Here is a 22,293-nt window from a genome sequence, read left to right on the forward strand (position 1 = left end):
TTAAACTAAACAACAGTTAGAAATGTTGCCTTGGCAACTAGCTGAAATTTGTAATTTTTAATTTGTTTATATTGTATTTTTATTTCAGTTATGATAATAACCCTGTCCCAAACCATCACCCAGTCTGCCATTGGTCAAGCAAACAGAGTTAGCCCCGCCTCAAACTTATGCCATTGGTTGAGCCAAGTTTGTTAGCTGAGCTGCTAAAACAAACACTTCTCAAGGCAATCCACCTATTTTTCTTAGAAGCTATTCATACAGAATGTGTTTTTACATTCAGAAACTTGTAACATTGGGCAGTGAATAAAAAATAAAAAAAAAAACAAATTCACTTAAACTTGAAGTTGATTTATTTGTTGTGTAAGATGTCAGAAAAAGATGTGAGCATATTGAGCTGCGATACAGAAAATTATTTAACTTATTGACATTTCTTAAAATAATATAAAAACAGGGGAGTGGAGTACAGTTGTTTCTGGATATTGAGCTGCGATACAGGAAATTATTTAACTTATTGACATTTCTTAAAATAATAGCTCATCAATATCTATGGTGTAAATGTGAGCATATGGAGAACAGCAGTCACCGAGAGCAGTACACTCAGACTGTTGACTTCATTTGAATGCTAGTAAATTAAGTTGACCATTCAAGACACTGACATATCCTCTAAAGGCTCTCAGCGGTGTTTGACACAACTCCTTTTACAGGCTCTCAATCTGTCTGCTCAGATTCTTCTCTGCACCGTAATTAAATGGAGTGGACGAACACAGACAAACACACACACACACATACACAACAGGGCTTCCCAGACTACACCTCACACACCCTTGGATGATTAGGTGTTATGAAGCCAATGCAGACGTCGCTCTGGGAACCGTGCATGTGCGTATAGACGCACACACCCTTGGCAGATGTACAAGAGCACAGCAGGAAATGAGGTGGAGGCCGAAGCTGTAAACACAAACAAATTCAGCTCTTTTGGAACTATTGTTTCCCCCCAGACTCTGAGGAAATGGAAAGAAATCAGAGATTGAGCATTAACGCAAATGACAACACTGGCTGTTATTGAGTAAGGAGGTCAAGTAAAAGAGAAGATTTTCCGTAATGGCCTCTTATAGGGTATGGATAAAAAAAAAATAGACTTTAAGCAATTAGGTTCTTTCTTCAGACTTCTTTGGAAAGTTCAAGTAAGACTAGCTTTCAGCTTTGCTGTTGACATTGACATTCACAAATCCTGTGAGAATGAGATTTAATTAAATAATTTCAATTGGACTGTAAGCGCCAGCGATTCTGATGCGTGTTGAAATGATTCTATGAAGTTATGGGAAACCACAAGAACACATTTTTATGCCATTTTCAAGCCACAAAGAGCCATTACATGTAATTGCAGGTCATTTTATGGAGTGCTGTTGACACATATATACTGAAAAAAATGTTTCATTCATCCAATTAAAAAAAATAGGGTAATGATTCACATCTATATTTTTTAACTTGAAAAATAAATTACTTAATATTATTGCTTAGGGCTTAATTTAAAAAATATAGATGTGAATCATTACCCTATAATTTTTTAATTGGATGAATGAAACATTTTTTTCAATGTATAGTGGATATTTTTGTGTGTGTTACAGAGAACCACAGAGATCCCCCGACCTGCCTCCACATACCTGACAGAGGCAGTTCAGAGACCTCAGGACCCCATGCGGTTACAAACGCTCGACCTCCTTCAGTCTCTATTGTTTAACCTTCCAAGCAACACTATACCTCAGGAAACAGCCAACAATCTTACACAGGTGAAGAAAGGACATTTGAGGGTTTTGGAAATCATAAAAAAAACAATGAACAGAATTGTAAATCAAAGTGGGAAAAAAAAAAAAAGAAAAACAGAAGCATCTTCACTGTTTCTTTTAGACTTAACACACACACACACAAACACAAACACACATGTTTTTAACTATGCATCATTCTGCTCATTGTGTTTTAGTCTCTACTGAAAAGTGTGGATGAGGTCATAACTGCCAGTGACTGGAGAGATAATGATGAGGTACGTTTAATGGAGAGATTGATGATTGGAAAGATATAAAGATTCTATCAGTCCATTCAGTTATTAAGTAGGTCCAGATGAATCTGCAGACTTTTTACACATTTCAGCGGTTCCATTAAGGGAACATATGTAGAACTGAAAGAATATGTTAAATGGAGCTGAAGGTACTACACACTTATTGGTAGGTGAAAGAATCATCAGGTTTGTAATATACTTTGGACTTGTCTTTTATCGTGGTAAACAGTGGAGTCCAGTGGTCAGTGGCCTGGTGGAGACCGTGGATAAAGTGATGGTGCATATGGTCTCCAAGCTTCAGTCCAGCTCTGACACAATGGCTCCTTTGGCCATAGGGGGCAAGAGCTCTGTAGCAGGTCAGTACACACTCCAAAACACTTCTTCAACTTCCATTTCCAGAATATCTGTTCTTAAAAAATTCACACTTCCTCTACATTCATGACTGGCTTGAAGTATGTGGAGTGTGTCCAAGTATGCTCAAAGGGGGACGCACACCTTATCAACTGCTTGAATGCAGCATTAAGGGTGTGTTTCACAGTGTACAATTAGGCCTGAGTTAAGGAATTTGAAGTTTGAGATATGAAACATGACTTGAAAAAGCTAAACAGCCATATTGTTAATTCATTAATTAATTATAAAGAATTTACTAACAATTAAAAAAAAAAACTTTTTTTTTCAGAAGTTAATTTACTGAAATGTATTCTAAGACATGATAAATGTTTTAACATATGTGAGAAACAGTTGGAACAAGCTGATTTATGTTCTTAATGATTTTACGTAGTCAGAAGTGCTGCAAATGAAGGAATCAAACACAAATGTGCATGTCTATCTTGTCTTTTGAAAAAAAAAAAAACAGGAAATGAATTATATATGGGCTATAACATCTCTTGATCTGCTCTGTTCAGATTCCAAATGATAAGTCTCCCTCTGAGATTCCACGAGTCAACTCCGTCTCTGATCCTCCCTTTGCTATGATAAGACTGTGTGAGAACCAGAGGTCACTTGAGAAAACCTTTTGGGTTGCGTGAGCTATTATTGAACTTCACCGTCACAGTCAGTGAATGAAGTATAAATAAACACAAGATCACATATAATAAAAAAGAGAGAGAAGGACACTCTCTTCGAGAATCTCCCAAGAACAAGAGAAGATCTTGAGAAAAGACTTCCCATAATATTATTCGGATGGCGCCCTGCAATAGCATTGTCACGATATCAACTTTTAATAGCATATACTGTACCACTAGTGTACCAGATAATTTCATTTCTCATATATATATATATATATATATATATATATATATATATATATATATATATATATATATATATATATATATATATATATATATATATATACAGTAAAAATATTGTGGTAAAAAACAGTGGTTCTTTATATTTTAGTTAAATCATTTGTAATATTATAAATGTCTTTGGTGTCATTTTTGATAAAACAATGCAATGCAATGTACAGCTGTAGCTTTCAGGTATTTTTTTTTTTCAATCAAGTAAAAATTGCTTCAAGTTTATCAGGCAATTATTCAAGACATGTAAACAATCTGTAATAAAAAATAAGTTACAAATAGTTTGTAACAAGCTGCCTTTCAGATGGTGCACAATTTGAAATTACTTTCAATACTCAGTACCACTGACTTGGTACCAAAATGCTGGTCCTTTTGACTTTCTAGGAAGTGATGCAGTAACAAAGAGTGTATTTTTTTTACAAATGTGTCTAGATTACTCTCTGATGAAGATCCCTCAGAACTACAATCTGCAAAGCTACAGGTTCCCCACACAAGGGAAGAGTTACATTTCAGTACCAGGAGAGGCCCTCACAATGCAGTGTGAGTATGCACATGTCTCAAAGCCCAAAACCCTAAAAACTGGTGTTGATCCATGTCCTGATCCTGCAGCTTTACGTTAATGAATGTTTAGTTCTGGAGTAGGCACATTTGATTTGATTTTATTTAGTGATTTCACCTGACCAGAGTGCAGGTTGTCCTGAGAACAGTGCCTGTCTATGTCGCCTATCCCATTCGCTACTGACTACTGGGATTAATCATGCATAAAGTAGCAAACTTTAATGCTTTTCCACTCGCTTAACCACAATTTAGCCATAATGTGCATAATGGAACAAACAAAACCTGGACTGGAGCGAAGACATATGAAATGGAATGGTCTAATGCTAAACAAACTGCCAATCATGTTTTCTTTTTTGAATAGAACGTTGTTCTGAATCATTCCTACTCAATTTCAGCCCTGCTTATAAATAAATGTGCGCACACACTTCTAATTTCTTTTGGACACCTCAGGCTGGGGTGAAAGAGCACATTGTTTTCATAAGAGGAGGATGAGGGACATTTATTAGTTGTCTGTTTATTTGTTGTTTATGGTTTAAGAGAACTCTGATGAGTTGATCCTGCTGCTCTCTGACGAAAACCACAAATCACACAAGTCCCTCAAGGAGAGTTTCATTAAAAACAGAGAAAGTGTGTGCATTTCCTTTTTTATGTATAAATGCGAGCGATAGTTAAAGAATGAGTGTTGCAATGTTTCCCATGTGGCGGCGGTAATTATGAGGGTATTAAACGTTTTGTTTGTTTGACACCGTTTTGGGGTCATCTCCCCTCAGCTCCTCTGGCACGGTGCTGAACCTGAGCCCCGCTCTGTTCATTATAAACAGTTTTAATAATCTATTAAAGCTCTATTATCAGAAATGGCACATAAACGCTAGCACTGGCATTCATGTGCCACTGAACCGCTTCTGTGCTGCCGGACATATGGTACACTTCATTAACAGAACCTAGCAGAGCTTTTATACGCCAATTAAAGACCGCAAGAGAAGGTGCGCATTGAAACACTCTGTATTTCCACTGGGCCAAGTTTCTATTAGTTTTAATAAAAACATTTGTAGAGAGATTTTGCCCATTGGTTTGTGAGGTTATTGGCCCAGAGCTCATCTGAAGCCCAACTCCTCAACACCTGTAAAAACACTAATAAGTTGCAACAGTTCTCAACCAAAACTGCAAACAAGCATCACTATGGTGCTTTTTCACAAGCAGATTGTAATTAAAATGATTGTTGATTATTCATTTGTTTTGATATTTTTCTTTAAAAAATTAATTCAAACTATTAAAACCTGATTTTGGTAGTTGAAATATCAGATGAGAAACTTAATATAAATATTTAAAAAAAATGAGAAAAGCACATAATAAAATTACTGAAACTAAAATGAAAATATAAAATAAATGTTTAATTATGTTTAAATAATATTTACAGCTGCTTGCTCGATTTTTGTCTTGCTCAAATTGCTGAATCATTTTATTGCTTTATTAGACATCAGTTAATCAAGACATTTATAAAAAATAAATAAATAAAAGGCACTCTTGAGTGTCTGGTGATTTCATTATTTATTTTCATCTGCCACTGTGATCAGGTTGCTTTAAACTGGTTGTTGTTAATAATTGGCCTAAACTCATTTAAATGCCTCTAAGTGGTTTCTGTACTCAACTTCTGCATAAAAGGCATGTTGCAAATGGTAGTATAATTAATGTTATACTGTAAATAATACTTTGATCCCAATCATAATGTCAATTATTTATACATTGTTCGTTGTTCTAATTCAGACGCTGATGAAATTATATTGCCATAATGGTCCACAACAGTTATGTTACAAGGTTATTTACACAAATTCTTCTGTCAAATTATGACAATGATTGTGTTTTCATGCGAATACTGGAGTTGAACTCAAAGGACCCTATGTATTTATCATTCAATGGCTGAAAAAGTTTTGAAGTAGAGTGTAACATATTTTCCCTCACACACGTGGTGGTCCCTTATCGTGCTCTTCTTGCATGTGTGTGTGAACACACATCTTTCCCATTAGAGCTGCAGTGAGAGGAGTGCATGCAGTGTCTGTGATAATGAGTCTATCCTCTTTGTGCATTTCAACGGCAGCACAACACATTCTTCAACACACACAATCACCTCTATCAAAAAATAATAAAACATTCCCCCCCCAGCACATAACACCACCATCGTACTACTCTACCACAAAACAAAAAACAAAAACAAAAAAAAAAAATCAGCCCTCTACAAACAAGGTAAAGTGTGTGTGTGTGTGTGTGTGTGTGTGTGTGTGTGTTTCCTGTTGTACATCGTGTTCTTGCAAGCTTGTCTTTCTTTATCACTGTGGTTCTCTCTCATCTGGGCCTCTGCGTCTGATACTCCCAGCCATTAAGTCGACTGATAACACTCTCTTTCCATCTTAACAACCATGATCAGTACTCATCTCGATTAATTTTAATTTTTTTTTTTTTTTTTTAGCACAGCTCTGGAATTTAGCTGGCTTCTTTTTTTATGTAACTGAACTGGCCAACAGAGCTGAGAGCTGCTGCAGAGTAAAATCTTGTTGATGTTTAAACATTCATGAGAACCCAAAATAAAATTGATGCAAATGTTATATGCGCTGTCAGTTATACAGTATTTTAGACTGCCGGTTTGTGCATTAGTGATGTGTTACATCTTTACACCAGTGGGTGGGACAAGAGATTGTCTATATAAGGGAGTCAGTGAATCATTCATTCATCTGATTTGTTCAAAATCACTGTTTCATTTAGTCATAGACAGCCCAACGTAATAAGTGATATACGTGGTTGCATAGGGCCCCATGGTTGCATATGTTAATGTTTGAAAATGAAGAGGCAGCACTATAAAACTGGTGCTGAATGCAGAGAAGTGGAAAAAGAGAAAAGTAAGGGAGCAAGGATTTTAAAAATATATTGTTTAAATGACGGTTGTTGCAGTGGACTGCGAGCACTTTGAAAAAAACGTGCTGTGCCAATGGAACAATAATTCTAGATATCTTATTATCCAAATGGTTTCACATTTTCTTATTTTCCATCGACCAGTTACAACACTGCACGTTTGCTTCATAAAAGTTCAGTCAGATTTTCTCATTGATCTGAACAAAAGCAACAGACTGGCTGAATAAGAATGCAAGTTCACTCTCTGACAGGAGGTGGCGCTTTAGGAACAGCAGAAATAAATCCGTTAACATGGTTACCCCTGTACAAAGGAAGTCAAAGGAAGTCAAACAGTATTTGCATGTTTTCAAACAGCCACTTCAGATTTTTTTTGTATTATTCACATTGGTGTTTATCAAGTAACGTCAAATATTTAAATATAATTTACAAATCACAAGTATTAATAAATATTTTTTGTTCAATATATAGTTCTGAAAGCATCACTTAAATAAACAGTTAAACTTTGAAATATTTATTTAAATAACCAAATGTTAAATGTTTAAAAAATGTTAAAAGTGCTTAATAAGTAAATATATCTTCATATTTATGTATTGAAAGATAAATACTGAGTAGATTCTGATTAAGACAAATGATTTGTTCAAATTTTGTTACTTCCTCTTAAAATGCTTTGAAGCTGCTTTGAAACCATCTCAATAAAGCGCTGTGAAAATAAATGTAACTTGACTTAAAAACACTGATTCATTCATTAAGGAACTAAGTAACTGAGTCACTGAATCATTAGTTCAACAGATACATTTAGAAACACTGATTAACGCAGGAACAAAACAAACAGCACTGTTGTTGCTCTGAGATGCTGTACAGTTGATTCTGCTGTAGTCTCGCATAGCCAGACATTCAGATTGGCGGCAGAAGGTCTGGGAACCTTGGCCACTTTGAATGGCCAAGAACTGCTCAAAAGGCCATGTGACTGACAGGTAAAGCAACCAGTCATGTTTCGTTTTGCCACATCATGTTTAGGGGCGTGGAAATGTCCCCACAATAACAGACTGTTGGACGTATTTTAAAGAGTTTGTACCACAAACTTTACATAATTTCATACTTTTGAAAATCCAGCGTTTAGTTGATCCTGATAAATGCTCATTGTTTCAGTTGTAAACACGACGGCTTTCTTCTTCCATGAGGAGGTTTGGCATCACAGCATATTTGTTTCCTGGTGGAACATCAAAGAACGCGAAACACAACTCCCGAAAATCCTGTATTATTCAACCAATCAGATGACGACTTCGAAACTCCTGAAGCGTTTACAATTTTATGTGCCATGTGCATCATACATTCAGCCAACGGTCCTCGGGTGTGACGTCTGAGGCTGAGACTATTTCTGCTGTGGCTTATTTTGGAACTATTTTCATTGGCAGAGCAAAAACAAACAATGTAACTGAATAATGTAACTACGTATTGTTTAATGAGCTGTTCTATAAAAACAAAATCACAATCTTGCTTTTGTTCTCTTTCGATATGATTATTATTATCTTAATGCTACCATTACATGTTATTATTGGTACAATATTAGTTCTTTGCAGCTGTCATTAGCATCATTTTCTTTGCTCATTATGTAGGGTTTGTACAGTAGTTGAAGTGTGGACAATAACTGACTGTCCGTCTTTGCAGGATAAATGAGGCAGTGGATTTTAAAGATCATAAGATCCAGATGGCCAGTCATCTTATTTCTCTGAAGGTGGAACCCTCTCCTGCCCTGTCACACAACCTGTCCACTGAGCCGCTCATCCGGATCGTCCTCACGCATCAGCTGGTAGGAGAACATCAATTCTTGCCTCATTTTGTATATATTGGCGCTGACTCAGGAGTGCGGATGCTTGTGTGCATTTGTGTGTATAGCAGTTATTTGGTATGTTTGGAAGATCATACATATATATATATATATATATATATATATAGATATATATATATATATATATATATATATATATTGCTTGACTAAGATGATCAACGGCTTCAAGCAAAAAATTCAACCAACCATTTCATTTAGCAGTGAGCTGATCAAATGCTCACACTCTTCAGCCAACATCTGGCTTTCAGCAAATCAGTTAGACCGAATGTAATTAACATAAATTCATATTAATGACCCAATCTGGCCTGGCAGATTCAGCACCAACCCGGTGAGAGAAAGTGCATTTTCAGAGGAACGAAGACATGCACAACAGAAAAGAAGAAATGTTGTTTTTGACAAAAAAATATAACTTTTTAGTCATACCTGTCTCAATGTTTTAGGCCTAATTTAAGTTGCTAGAGTGTCTGATGGTTTTGGATATTACATGTTTAAGCTTTCAAATGGTATCTTGTGTTTCCATGGCAAGTGGTCATGCATGTGAACAGAGACTAAAGAGATTTCTAATGTATCCCCACACATTTCAGGCCATTTGTGACGGTGTATTCTGAACATTGAGGTTTGATTGATACATAGATTTCTTCCGAGACTCCAGAATCATCCCTTTATATTTCTTAAACAGAAACAGAAATGATTCTAATTAGTTGGAGGAAAACTTTCAAAGACCACTTTTTTTTTTCTTTCTTTCTTTTTTGCTGCTGTGTTTGTGGTTTTGTCTTTCTGTTAGCCGTGTTACACAAGAACCCCAGAGTTCAGAACTGCCAGGACTAACCATGGAAATCCATTTTGGTTTGCATCATCCCTTGCACTTTTTTTTTTAAGCTCTGAAACATCAAGAGCTTTGCGCCAAAAGAAAAGTGGTTCTGAATGCTGGAGCCATAAGCCTTGAGGTCTTTTGAGAAGGGAAAGATGATTTGGTTTAACAAGGAGCTTATTTGGCGTGTGTGCACAGATGCTGAGACTCAGTCGAGGATGCATCTGTCTGCCAAATTTCCATGGGAAACCCATCAAAAAATGGATACAGATGGCATGTAGATAAGTTAACCAATACAGCATGTTTTTGGAGAGTATTTGCTGTAAAAAAAAAAAAAAAAAAAACAAGGAGTTCACCGTAGGATTAGATTTCATACACCATGTTACACACGTTATTCATCAGCTAACCCACATTTGACAGCTCACTATGCTCTTCACGGTAAAAAAAAAAAAAAGATAAGATATAAGTTCTGCTCACCTTTGCATTTTGTCATAACCCTCCTAAACAAAGACTTGTTTCATTAAACTAGAAAAATAAATAAATATTAATTTTTTTCATTGTTCTTTTTAAAGCATTTTTAGAGCTTTCCAAATCAAAACCATCCCGGCATGCATGTAACTATGGAGACTAACGTTTGTTTTGCTGGCTTTTTATGGTTTTGTGAGAGATGTTTATTTCGGTGATGTTTGTTGATGGAAATGTGTCTTTGTACAAAAGATCATTATGCTGACTAAAAGGAGCCTGCTAAAAGAGTAAATCCAGAAACATGCTAAAAGGGATAGTTTACCCAAAAATGAAAATTCTGTCATCATTTGCTCACCCTCCATTTGTTTCAAACCTTGTATGAAGTTTCCTCTGCTGAATTCTGGTAACCAAACAGTTAACATTAGCCACTGATATATATATATATATATATATATATATATATATATATATATATATATATATATATATTTTTTTTTTTTTTGCATGTCTGTGCTACACATTAGTCAGACATTTTAATGTCCTTTGGTCATAGTTTGAGTGATTGTTTAATTAATCCTGGGGCACTGGCTTTCAGAACAGAGCTATTAGTGTCAGGCCAGTGTTTCTTGAGTAATGTATGTGAGCTGAATCTCTAGATCAATAATCTGTCACTGCATCTGTGATGGAGTACAGTGATAAGACTGTTTAAGATAATGGTCTCTGTGTTGTGTTTTAGCCAATACCTTGTTAGGTAGAATGATTCAACTACATGTTGATTCTACTAATGGTTAAACATTAGTGAATTAATTTTAAGTTGTCTGTGGTTGTTTGGAAGTTGTCGCTGCTTCTAACAGTAAATTCCCCCTGTGATCAGAGCGAGATTTGATGTTGGTTTATTGCCTTTGAAATACACTGGAGATTTGCAAAGCTACATATTTTCAAAATCAACTGTTTAAGGCGTTGTTTGAATGTCTAGTCATTAGACTAGTCAAGTGTTTTACGCTTCAAAGCACTGCCACTAAAATATTAAAGCTAAGCAGTTGTTGGATGGCTGGTTAAACATCCTGACCCATCCCTAAACTACAAAGACTGCAACCTAAGCAACAATCGAGAAACTAAAAGCAGCAATCATTTTTCTCCATCTCTTTTCTCCTTTTCTTCGCTCTCCACTCCTCACCTGTCTGGTCTCTCACTGGCACGAGGTGAACAAATGGAAAGAGTGATTTCATGAGGAATGCTGGCGATGCTCAGTGTTGAAATCAAGAGGATTAAAAAAAGATTTCTGACAAGCTCTCTCTGCCTTTACAACCTAATAAAGCTTCAGCGGAGCAGACACGAAACAGAGGCCACTCATACTGAGTGCGAGTGTGCGTCTGTCGCACTGTGTGTGAGCGTGTACTGTAATTGCACGTATGTTTACACTAACCAAAGACATTACCAGAGGCTGTTTATTAATTTTAATACAACAAACCTCCAAATTCAATGTGTATATGAAGTAGCCTGGACAATGTAATCATCCATTGTGCTGTGTTCATGTGAATGTGGTTTTGTGTCCAGTAAAGATGTTAATGGGTGAATTACTAAACCACAAGCAGTTTTAGTCCAGAAAGTATTTCCGCTGTGGTTCATATATAATGACAGATTCACACAGCCCTAGTGGCATAACAACTTGTAAAAAATCTCACCATTTCTGACACACATTTTGATGGATGACTGAGTACTTTTGTTGTCTACATAGTACATTTGGGGTTTTTAAAGGTACAATAATGAGCAGTGCTCACCGCCAGACATTTTTTATAACTCACACACCCAGTTCCTGTTTGAACTCACTCACTCATTCAAGTGCCTGCTTACACCCTCCTTCGCTCACACAATTTTCAGTACTAACTTAAAGACTCTTCTGAGTCACTCATTCACTTACTTCAATCCTTTACTTGTTCAGTTACTTGCACATTCACTCAAATTCACTTATTCATTCATCCACATATTCACTCACCCCCTTATTCATTCAGTCACTCATTCGCTAACCCACTCATTGATTCCCTCATTCGCTGCCTGATTTCATTCAGTGGAAAAAATTAAAGACTGTTTTGCAAGTTACTGAGCAGTACTGCCAAACTAATTTCCCTATTTAAAAAATAAGAGACTATTTAGGCTATGGGTGATTAGGATAGTATTATTGTGAAATATTATTACAATTTAAAGAACTGTTTTCTATTTTAATATACTTTTAAATGTAATTTATACCTGCGATGGAAAGCTGAATTTTCAGTGGCCATTACTGCAGTCTTTAGTGTCACATGATCATTCAGAAATCATTCTAATTTGCTGATTAAATGCTTAAAGGGATAGTTCACCCAAAAATGAAAATTACCCCATGATTTACTCACCCTCAAACCATCCTAGGTGTATATGACTTTCTTCTTTCAGATGAATACTATCATACTGAGTTTAAAAAAAAAATGTCCTGGCTCTTCCAAGCCTTATAATGGCAGTGAATGGGTGTTGAGATTTTGAAGTTTAATAAAATGCATCCATCCATCATAAAAAGCGCTCCACACGGCTCCAAGGGGTTAATAAACGCTTTCAGAAGTGAATCAATGCATTTGTGTAAGACAATTATTCATATTTAAAACTTTATAAACCGTAATCTCTATAGTATTCGCTAACTGTTGTATGTGCGTACATAAGAGAGTGGCGTTCCAGCGGATGATGTAGGATGTCACACATCAATTTGCTTCAGAAGCCCTTTATTAATCCCCTGGAGCTGTGTGGAGTACTTTTTATGATGGATGAATGCACTTTACTTTGCTTCAAAATCCTGACCACCATTCTGCCATTATAAAGCTTGGAAGAGCCAGGACATTATTTAATGTAACTTTCGTCTGAAAGAAGAAAGTCATATAGCCTACACCTAGGATGGCTTGAGGGTGAGTAATTTTCATTTTCGGGCGAACTATCCCTTTAAAATATATATATATATATATATATATTATATATATATATATATATATATATATATATATATATATATATATATATATATATATATATATATATATTAGGGACGTAACGGTACACAAACATGACAGTTCGGTACTTACCTCAGTTTTGCCGTCACGGTTGAGTTTTGGTTCAGCAGGTGGAAAAACTTCTTCTTTAAATAAATTCAGTTATAATTAAAATTTTCTTATGCATAAAAATCTACCCCCAGCTCTAAAGTTAGAGCTCACTATAGTTTAGAATCTAAACTATAGTGAGCCCTTTTACATTAGGCCTACTATAAAGGTTACAGTTACAGACCACACACAAAAAGGTCACATAATATTTCTAAAAAGAACATTATGTTGTGTATTTGGTGTAATGCAATGTGTTTATGTGGTTAAGTAAAAAAAAAAAAAAACATTATTTTCCACATAATGTACATTATCTCCTCTATGCCCTCCCTTTCTGAAACGCATCGATTTTTACAAAGCTTATCGTTCTGAAAAGCGAGGAGTGCTGTGATTGGCCAGCTATCTAGTGTGTTGTGATTGGCCGAATACCTCAAGCGTGTGACGGAAATGTTACGCCCCTTAACATACTGTGATGCCATCTCCTGGCATGACCAGACAAAACCAATAAAACCCATTACAAACGAGGCATTTGATGCATCCAGTAGGGACATAATTACTGATTATATTGACTTATACTGTGTTTTTATATGTTGCTTTGCGTATCGTGCTGCATAAACATAAAACCATGTCTGCATTTGTGATCGGAGAAATGACAAACAACAAGCGCTACTCTACACTGCTCAAAACTAGCGTTTGAATCATCAGTGGCAAATTCTTTAAATATAAAACATGTACTTACAGGCTGCGAGTCAGAAGTGCCAGACTGTCCTTGCAAAGGACTCACTTTATAGAACAGCCTTTGAGCACAGACCCATTGTAGGCTATTCTGCAGGTTCAGGAAACAGTCCTTCATAAAATGCATCACACAGCGTCACACACTGCTGGCTTGAGTGAGGAACAGCCGGCTGGTTAGAGAACGTCAAGGCTGGCGGACATATGTGACGACCCCAGGCTGGACTCCGCTTTGTCCACGGTGAAAGCCAATCTGGCGATCCACAGTGTGAAGTTGATGTATTTCCTCAGCGACCAGCACGGATCAGCTGTAGGCATGACAAAGCAGATATCGTCCTCTTTTGGAAGGCCAAACAAAGTATTTTCGTTTTCACAACGAAACACAGTGTCTCCACAACATGGCGGCAACAACAATACTACAGTGAAAATAAAAGTTACACCTTCTTTCTTTGCACGAACATTTGACGTATATGTGGGGGCGTGTTTAAATGAGCCATTTTAGGAGGGCGTGGACAAGTCTTAACTTTTATAAAGAATATCTCTTTGGATTTGAGACTTTAGTCTTTGCAACTTTACAGATCTTCTTTATGCACCAAGAGCTTGTAACACTCCAAAGAGAAAGGAAAAATTGAAATCGCATCATATGACCCCTTTAAATTTAATTACTATTTATATATATATATATAACAAGCTACCACTCAACTTAAAAAAAATGTATGCAAACATGTAAATTGCACATAATGCAGTTATTTAATTAACTTCTAAATTATAAAAATTCTAATTATTGAAATATATTCATTTACAACTCGTTTCATAACAGATTTATTTAAACAATAAATAATTAAGACATCACTAACAGGTAAAATATAATGAGTGAATGCTCTTCTGTAGACTTCATTTATACCACACTGATGAGCTGTGGACATTGATGACTGCCTGAGGTAGCCTAAATGACATGCTACCTGACATTTTGTTTACAAGCTGTTTTACTGACGTCTTTCCGCGGTTGAAACACTGATTGATTACGTGAGGCATGAGATGTTCATTCATGTTTATTTCGTGTTAAAACTTGTAATAAAGGATGATCACGCTCACTCTTTTGACTCATTTGACTCACTCAGTGCCATTTAAACTCAGGTGTTTATACAACGATCTGTCGTGCCACATCAAAGAGTGTCAAAACTGCATTTATTGTTTGAATTTCCTAAAAAGAAGGACATCATTTTAAAGATGAGACTTTGTTTATTATCAAAAGTAACAATATATGAAACTGGAAATTTCCAATGAAGTTCTGCTCGTTAAAACAATGCTGTATTTGTTCTGTACACATGCATACCGAACCAAAAGACCTGTACCGAAAATTTTGGCTACAAATATGCGTACAGTTACACCCCTATATATACACACACACATACATTTGGGGAAGTCATGGCCTAATGGCAATACCATGACTGAGGTGCCCTTGAGCAAGGCACTGAACCCCCAACTGCTCCCCGGGCACCGCAGCATAAATGGCTGCCAACTGCTCCAGGTGTGTGTTCATGGTGTGTGTGTGCACTTTGGATGGGTTAAATGCAGAGCACAAATTCTGAGTATGGGTCACCATACTTGGCTGTATGTCACGTCACTTCACTTCACTACATATATATTTATATATATGTTTAAAACAGGTGTGCTGCTTCATATTTTTGTGGAAATCACTCTTTCGCTCACTCATTGATTCACTCGTTCACTCATTTATTCAGACAGTAGCTGGGTTTCCATCACCCTGCTTTTATGCGCATTTTGAAGTATCGCATCAGAATCGAGTGATGGAAATGCTGAATTTCAAATAAAAATGCCTTTATTCGCAAAAAAAGTTTTTACGCTCACTTGAGGTGGTTTTTGACTAGTGTGAAAAAGGGTTAATGCAAATAATGGGAGATGGAAATGCATTTTGCGAATAAATTCCTCCAAGTGCATCAAAAAAGTCATGTGACTCTGCACTATGGGATGGTAAATCCTGACTAACCAGCGGACCCCATTCTATAGCATCTGAAATGTTGTTATGGTCATTCGGAAATGTCAGAGCAAAGTTTGTCATCAAAGTATTTCTGTATAATTGCCTCCCAGAACTTTTAAGCGACTTCGTTCCCAAACAGCAGCATCCACCTCCGAAAGCAATAACCACATTCATTGTGTTTCGTCTACTCATTCTGAGGTGCAAGTAATTTATTATATATAAAAATGATTATATTCAGTAGCTTCTCCTACTTTTCTTAGTGATGTATAGTGCCAATTTATCAGGAAGTGATGATTTTTTCCTCTATGACTCGTTGGATGGAAACAGTGCTTGTTCGCAAATGTTTTGTGTGATATTCCAATTTTGCGCATAAGTAAAATTTGCAACTTTGCATGGAAACCCAGCTACTCACTCAGTCACTCATTCTTCTCCAGTCTTTCTTTGAATGTGTCTTTAAGTTGGTCTGGCGTCCCCCTCTGTCTTTATTTCCCCTCCCTCTCTCATGCTTTCACAGATGAATCAATATAATCTATAGCAGATGGTCTGGCTCAAGCGATCCTGTTGTAGCCAACGGCTGCGGATTGTGTGGCCTCCCCCTTTTTTCCCTCTCCATATCTCTCTCTTTCTTTCCCTTTGCCACTCTTGTACTCTAAAATGCATGCAAATTTTGTCTTTAAACTGTTAGTTCTGCCTTGCCTTGTTACTCTAATAGTTAAATCTTGAAGAAAACAGGCTTGTAATAGATAGAAATACCACTAAGCTTTTAAAATGTCCCCACACGATCACCTGAGCACGTTCCTCTGCATATGTAGCCTTGACTGGATCCAGGTTTTAGTGTTCCACAGAGGCTTCAACCATTTCCTAGCTTTTTCCAGAGATCCGGAGGATGTCCGACAACTGGCTGACCTCGTTCTGGGTTTCTCCTCTCACCACGCAGGGCTGATGTTATACAGCCTCAGTCTTGCCAACGTCAGCCGAGTCTCATCGCATGCATGTAGGGATATTTATAAAGATGCACATGCACTTATTAACTTTTGAAATGCGCTGTCTCTTAAAGTGTTTCTCATGCTAATGATTCTGATTTTTATTCATAGCTGACAAAAAACAAGACCCGTTACTTGAAATCTCCAGTTTTTAACATTTTAAATGACCCAGATCCATAAAGATTAAACATTTTGTGGCAAAACAAAGGGAAAATGATTTAAAAGTGGTATAGATAGGTCAAAATAACACTATTTTGGTCAGTGCAATTGTTATATCTCTGTTTATGTCACTGTTCGTGGGCAGGAACTTTTCTCATGGTTTATCATAGGCCATGATCAAGAATAGCCAAGTATAAAGTGATCACAATAGCATATATTGAAGCTAAATTTAGCTGTGTGACATGGGCCTGATTGTGATTTTGTGAGAATCAGATTAAAGTTTGTAGTTAGCTCTCCTACACAGTGATCCATGCTTACTTGGGTAACACTGGTTCAGATCTGGCTTGTGATATTTTCTGTTCCTGTCTCATTTCCAAGTTTCTGATGGAACAGATCTCTACATTTTCAGTGACTTTGCAAGTACATTATTCTTTGTCTACAGAAGCAGCTGCTCTAAATTACAGCCCAGCCTGTCCATAGATGTATGTAATTACAGAGCCTGTGAATAGAACAGAAGAGACACCGAAAACCTACATTTACTTTTCACCATTTATCTTCTGTGTTAAGCTTGGACTACGCTCCTCTGGGATTTTAAATTTAGCCCAGCCAGGCTTTATTTAGATTGAGAAGTTCTTTAAATATACCCAAGTGCAGTGCCATAAACCAGCATACCTCAAGAAACCAACGGCAGCATGTTTCATATGGTGTGTAACAGGGTTTGGTCTCAATCAGAGAGAATGTGTGAGGAGATGTTTAGCAGGCCATTCCCAACATGTGCTTTTGCGTATGTGTTTGAAGAAAAAAGAGAGACATTATGTGAATAAGAAGTATTTAAAAGCACAGTCCATCAAAAAATGTTATGCCAAACCTGAGTGTTTTCCTAATTTACTTTATTGAACTAATAAAAATCTTACTGATCCAGAAGAATATAGCATATGAGACATTTGAACAGCTTTTTGACTGCTTTTTCTGAGAGAACAGACTGCTATTTAACTGCTCTTTTAACACTTGGGAAATTCTGTAGGCTTGGTCTTGTGTTGCATAAATGAAATATAGACTTTATTGTACTGCTAGAGCTCAGTTTTTCCTTCAGTTAGTCAGTGGGTTAGTCATAAAAGTCAGGCATCAAGGGTACTGTCCCAAAAGTATAGAAACAATACTACCCACTGTTATTGCTTTTTTATGGTAAAGTTATAAATTATGTTGATAAATGTAGGCCTAGGGGCAGATGAGAACCCCATATCTCTCAAATTTAAAGCTGAAATGTTACAAAAGTGGCAGTTTATTTGAGTGCATGAATAGGTCAGCAAGACTACTTAAGTCACAGTGCAATGAGAACTTAGCTTTATTTTTAAAAGTATTTAATGTGCTGTTGTTTCAATTATTTTTTAAGTATTTGAATATCATAATATACTATGTACTGCTAGAATATTGCTGATAATACTATTACCTATTATACAGCACCTGTCAAAAGTTTGGGATCAATATGATTTTTTAAGAACAAATTAATACTTTTATTCAGCAACAATACATTAAATTAAATAAAGACATTTATAATGTTTCTATAAAATTCTATTAATCAAAGAATCCAAAAAAAAAAAAAGCTGTATGTACACAAAAATATTAAGCAGCAACATTTTGTTGTTCTGTTTTCCACATTTATAGTAAAAAAAAAAAACATTAGAAATCATTCTAATATTTGAGCAGTTGCTGAAATTTCAGCTTTTTACCATGGGAATAAATTACATTTTAAAAAAAAAAAAAAAAAAATAGAAAAAAGTTATTTAAAATAATAGTATTTCACAATATTATTGTTTTAACTGTGTATTTTGATCAAATAAATGCAGCCTTGGTGAGCATAAAATTGAAAACAAAACAACAACAAAAAAAAGTAATAAAATAATAATAAAAAAAATTGTAAGAATTTTACAAACCCTAAACTTTTGAAAGGTAGTGTTAATGGTAGGGGTATTAATTAAATATTTATGTTAAATTATACACTGAAAAAAAAAATGTTTCATTCATCCATTTAAAAAAATATATATACTTTTTTAGCTTGAGCCAATGAAAAATAAATAACTTAATTGGAAAAATTAAAAAAAAAATTCAGTGTATTAAAAAAATATAGATGTGAATCATTACCCTAATTTTTTTTAATTGGATAAATGAAAAAAAAAATTCAGTGTATTTTAAAAAATATTCATGAGCTAAGCCTTTGCCATGTTATGATTTGATTAGATTAGATTAGATTAGATTCAATGTTACAGCCAGCACATCTGTGTACCTCCTACCCTCAAACGGTCCCCAACAAAAAGTGACGCGGATGGAGAGATCACTCACTTGGGTGTGAAGTGTGAGGAAGTTTGGCACCCACATGAAGCTTTCAGGGGAACTTTGAAAAAGACCCAAATAGAGCAAAGCTGTGAGGTTGTTTTCTATTAACTTCTGGCACATTCTGGTGGAAGAAGTCTCATATTTTGACAAAAGAGATGAGAGCCTGGCTAAATCAGAAACTACAATAATCAATAATTTTGACTATTTATAAATTATAAACCCTTAACAAACCAAAAAAACAAATCCAAACCCATCATACATGCCTTATGATCCTCAAATGTTGTCCCAAACCATCAGTTTCATCCAGAATGTTGATCCATATTCACATTATGGTCATTCTCCACATTCCTCTGGGCGCCATACAGAGGCTCGCATACCCTTAGAATTAAACGTTATCCAATCAGGAGAGAAACTGACGCACCAGTTGGCGATGTTGACCGTGTAAACCATTCCATCAGCATGACAGGGATGAGTGTTTTCTGCTTAATTATGAGCACATGTCACTCAGGCTCTCTGAATAGACCTGATGTGTGATTACTCAGCCTGCTGCCATCTGATAGGCCGGTGAGAATGATGTCATAGCAGCTGTTAAATACCTCAAGCACCCCCAAAAATCAAAGGTTACTTAACATCTAGCCAACATTTAACCCCTACGATGAGTTTTACCAGTACAGTTCTCACTGGCTATAAAAGTTTGAAGACTCCTTCCAAACCTGTACTGAACAAGCTTGTGGTTCATTTCTAATTAAAAAAAAAAAAATCTACTTAATGACCTACCTGTGTTTTTGCGGGTATTTTAAGTGTGATTTCGTTCTTTCTGTCTTTAGATAGGTTAGAAAGAGAGCTCCTCCAATACTGCATGCTCTTTTGCAAGTCCTTTGTTGTTAATAAAGTGTTGGAGTGCTTTCACACTTCTCTGGCAAGTGCCGAGCGCTGCGGGGCAGGGGGGAGCCGCAAACACCAAGCCAACCTCATCTGTGTTCATTTGACTGGAGAGAGAGAAAGACTTGCTGAAGGAGCTGTAAAAATTACCTGCTTTTTTTAGTAATGAGATTTTGGCCTAGAGAGAGAGAGTGGGATGGCAATAGACTCTGAAAGAGAAGTGTAAGCGAGTGAAAGTGAGAAACTTTTGGGAGTGCAGAGGAGAACCGCACCCAGAGCCGCTCTACTCTGCTCATTACACATCCTGTCTTGTCCCTGTCAGTATGGCTCAAACTTTCCATCTGCTTGCACTTAGACTTTTGTCTTGTGAAATATTCTATTCTGACGCAAAACTGCCCAACAAAAATTGGTGTAGAAACAATTATTACTCCGAAATTGCAAATTAATTGGTGTTCTATACAAGTGGATATATATATATATACACTTGTGGCTATGCAGAAAAACCTGAAAAATAGTAGGAAATGTTTTAAACATTGACATGTTGTGATGGTGTCCTTTAAAATATACTGATAACCACCATAATAACACAACAACAATAGTATATTATTATATTATATTATTAGTTAAACCACCTTAAATTAATAAACAGGTTCAGTTCACAGCCATAGAGATTTGGTAAATGCCACAAACTATGTTTATTCTGACCAAATAATTTGTTGTGGCGGTTAAGAGTCCTGTCAGTCAGGGTTATTATAGTTAAAACTTAACTTAAAATAAAAACCATTATACAGGTCCTTCTCAAAAAATTAGCATATTGTGAAAAAGTTCATTATTTTCCATAATGTAATGATAAAAATTAAACTTTCATATATTTTAGATTCATTGCACACCAACTGAAATAGTTCAGGTCTTTTATTGTTTTAATACTGATGATTTTGGCATACAGCTCATGAAAAACCCAAAATTCCTATCTCAAAATATTAGCATATTTCATCCGACCCAATAAAAGAAAGGTGTTTTTAATACAAAAAAAAGTCAACCTTCAAATAATTTATGTTCAGTTATGCACTCAATACTTGGTCGGGAATCCTTTTGCAGAAATGACTGCTTCAATGCGGCGTGGCATGGAGGCAATCAGCCTGTGGCACTGCTGAGGTGTTATGGAGGCCCAGGATGCTTCGATAGCGGCCTTAAGCTCATCCAGAGTGTTGGGTCTTGCATCTCTCAACTTTCTCTTCACAATATCCCACAGATTCTCTATGGGGTTCAGGTCAAGAGAGTTGGCAGGCCAATTGAGCACAGTAATACCATGGTCAGTAAACCATTTACCAGTGGTTTTGGCACTGTGAGCAGGTGCCAGGTCGTGCTGAAAAATTTAAATCATCATCTCCATAAAGCTTTTCAGCAGATGGAAGCATGAAGTGCTCCAAAATCTCCTGATAGCTAGCTGCATTGACCCTGCCCTTGATAAAACACAGTGGACCAACACCAGCAGCTGACATGGCACCCCAGACCATCACTGACTATGGGTACTTGACACTGGACTTCAGGCATTTTGGCATTTCCTTCTCCCCAGTCTTCCTCCAGACTCTGGCACCTTGATTTCCGAATGACATGCAAAATTTGCTTTCATCCGAAAAAAAGTACTTTGGACCACTGAGCAACAGTCCAGTGCTGCTTCTCTGTAGCCCAGGTCAGGCGCTTCTGCCGCTGTTTTCTGGTACAAAAGCACACGCCTGTGCACGGTGGCTATGGATGTTTCTACTCCAGACTCAGTCCACTGCTTCCGCAGGTCCCCCAAGGTCTGGAATCGGTCCTTCTCCACAATCTTCCTCAGGGTCCGGTCACCTCTTCTCGTTGTGCAGCGTTTTTTGCCACACTTTTTCCTTCCCACAGACTTCCCACTGAGGTGCCTTGATACAGCACTTTGGAACAGCCTGATTCGTTCAGAAATTTCTTTCTGTATCTTACCCTCTCGCTTGAGGGTGTCAATGATGGCCTTCTGGACAGCAGTCAGGTCGGCTATCTTACCCATGATTGCGGTTTTGAGTAATGAAAACCAGGCTGGGAGTTTTTAAAAGCCTCAGGAATCTTTTGCAGGTGTTTACAGTTAATTAGTTGATTCAGATGATTAGGTTAAT

At 36.5% G+C, this 22,293-nt stretch overlaps 1 protein-coding gene across 1 annotated transcript in view; it reads left to right on the top strand.

Moving 5' to 3' along the window:
• The window catches only part of LOC109094951 (adhesion G-protein coupled receptor D1-like), a 51,496-nt gene that overhangs the window by 13,183 nt on the left and 16,020 nt on the right, over window positions 1-22,293 (top strand). Inside the window, exons 9-14 of the mRNA XM_042763039.1 lie at window positions 1,629-1,790; window positions 1,982-2,041; window positions 2,286-2,412; window positions 3,790-3,972; window positions 6,129-6,156; window positions 8,488-8,629. Of these exons, the coding sequence (XP_042618973.1) occupies window positions 1,629-1,790; window positions 1,982-2,041; window positions 2,286-2,412; window positions 3,790-3,972; window positions 6,129-6,156; window positions 8,488-8,629 (702 nt within the window). The remainder of the gene's footprint in view (window positions 1-1,628; window positions 1,791-1,981; window positions 2,042-2,285; window positions 2,413-3,789; window positions 3,973-6,128; window positions 6,157-8,487; window positions 8,630-22,293) is intronic.

This window comes from Cyprinus carpio, chromosome A8 (assembly GCF_018340385.1).
Source record: "Cyprinus carpio isolate SPL01 chromosome A8, ASM1834038v1, whole genome shotgun sequence".
Lineage (NCBI taxonomy): Eukaryota > Metazoa > Chordata > Actinopteri > Cypriniformes > Cyprinidae > Cyprinus > Cyprinus carpio.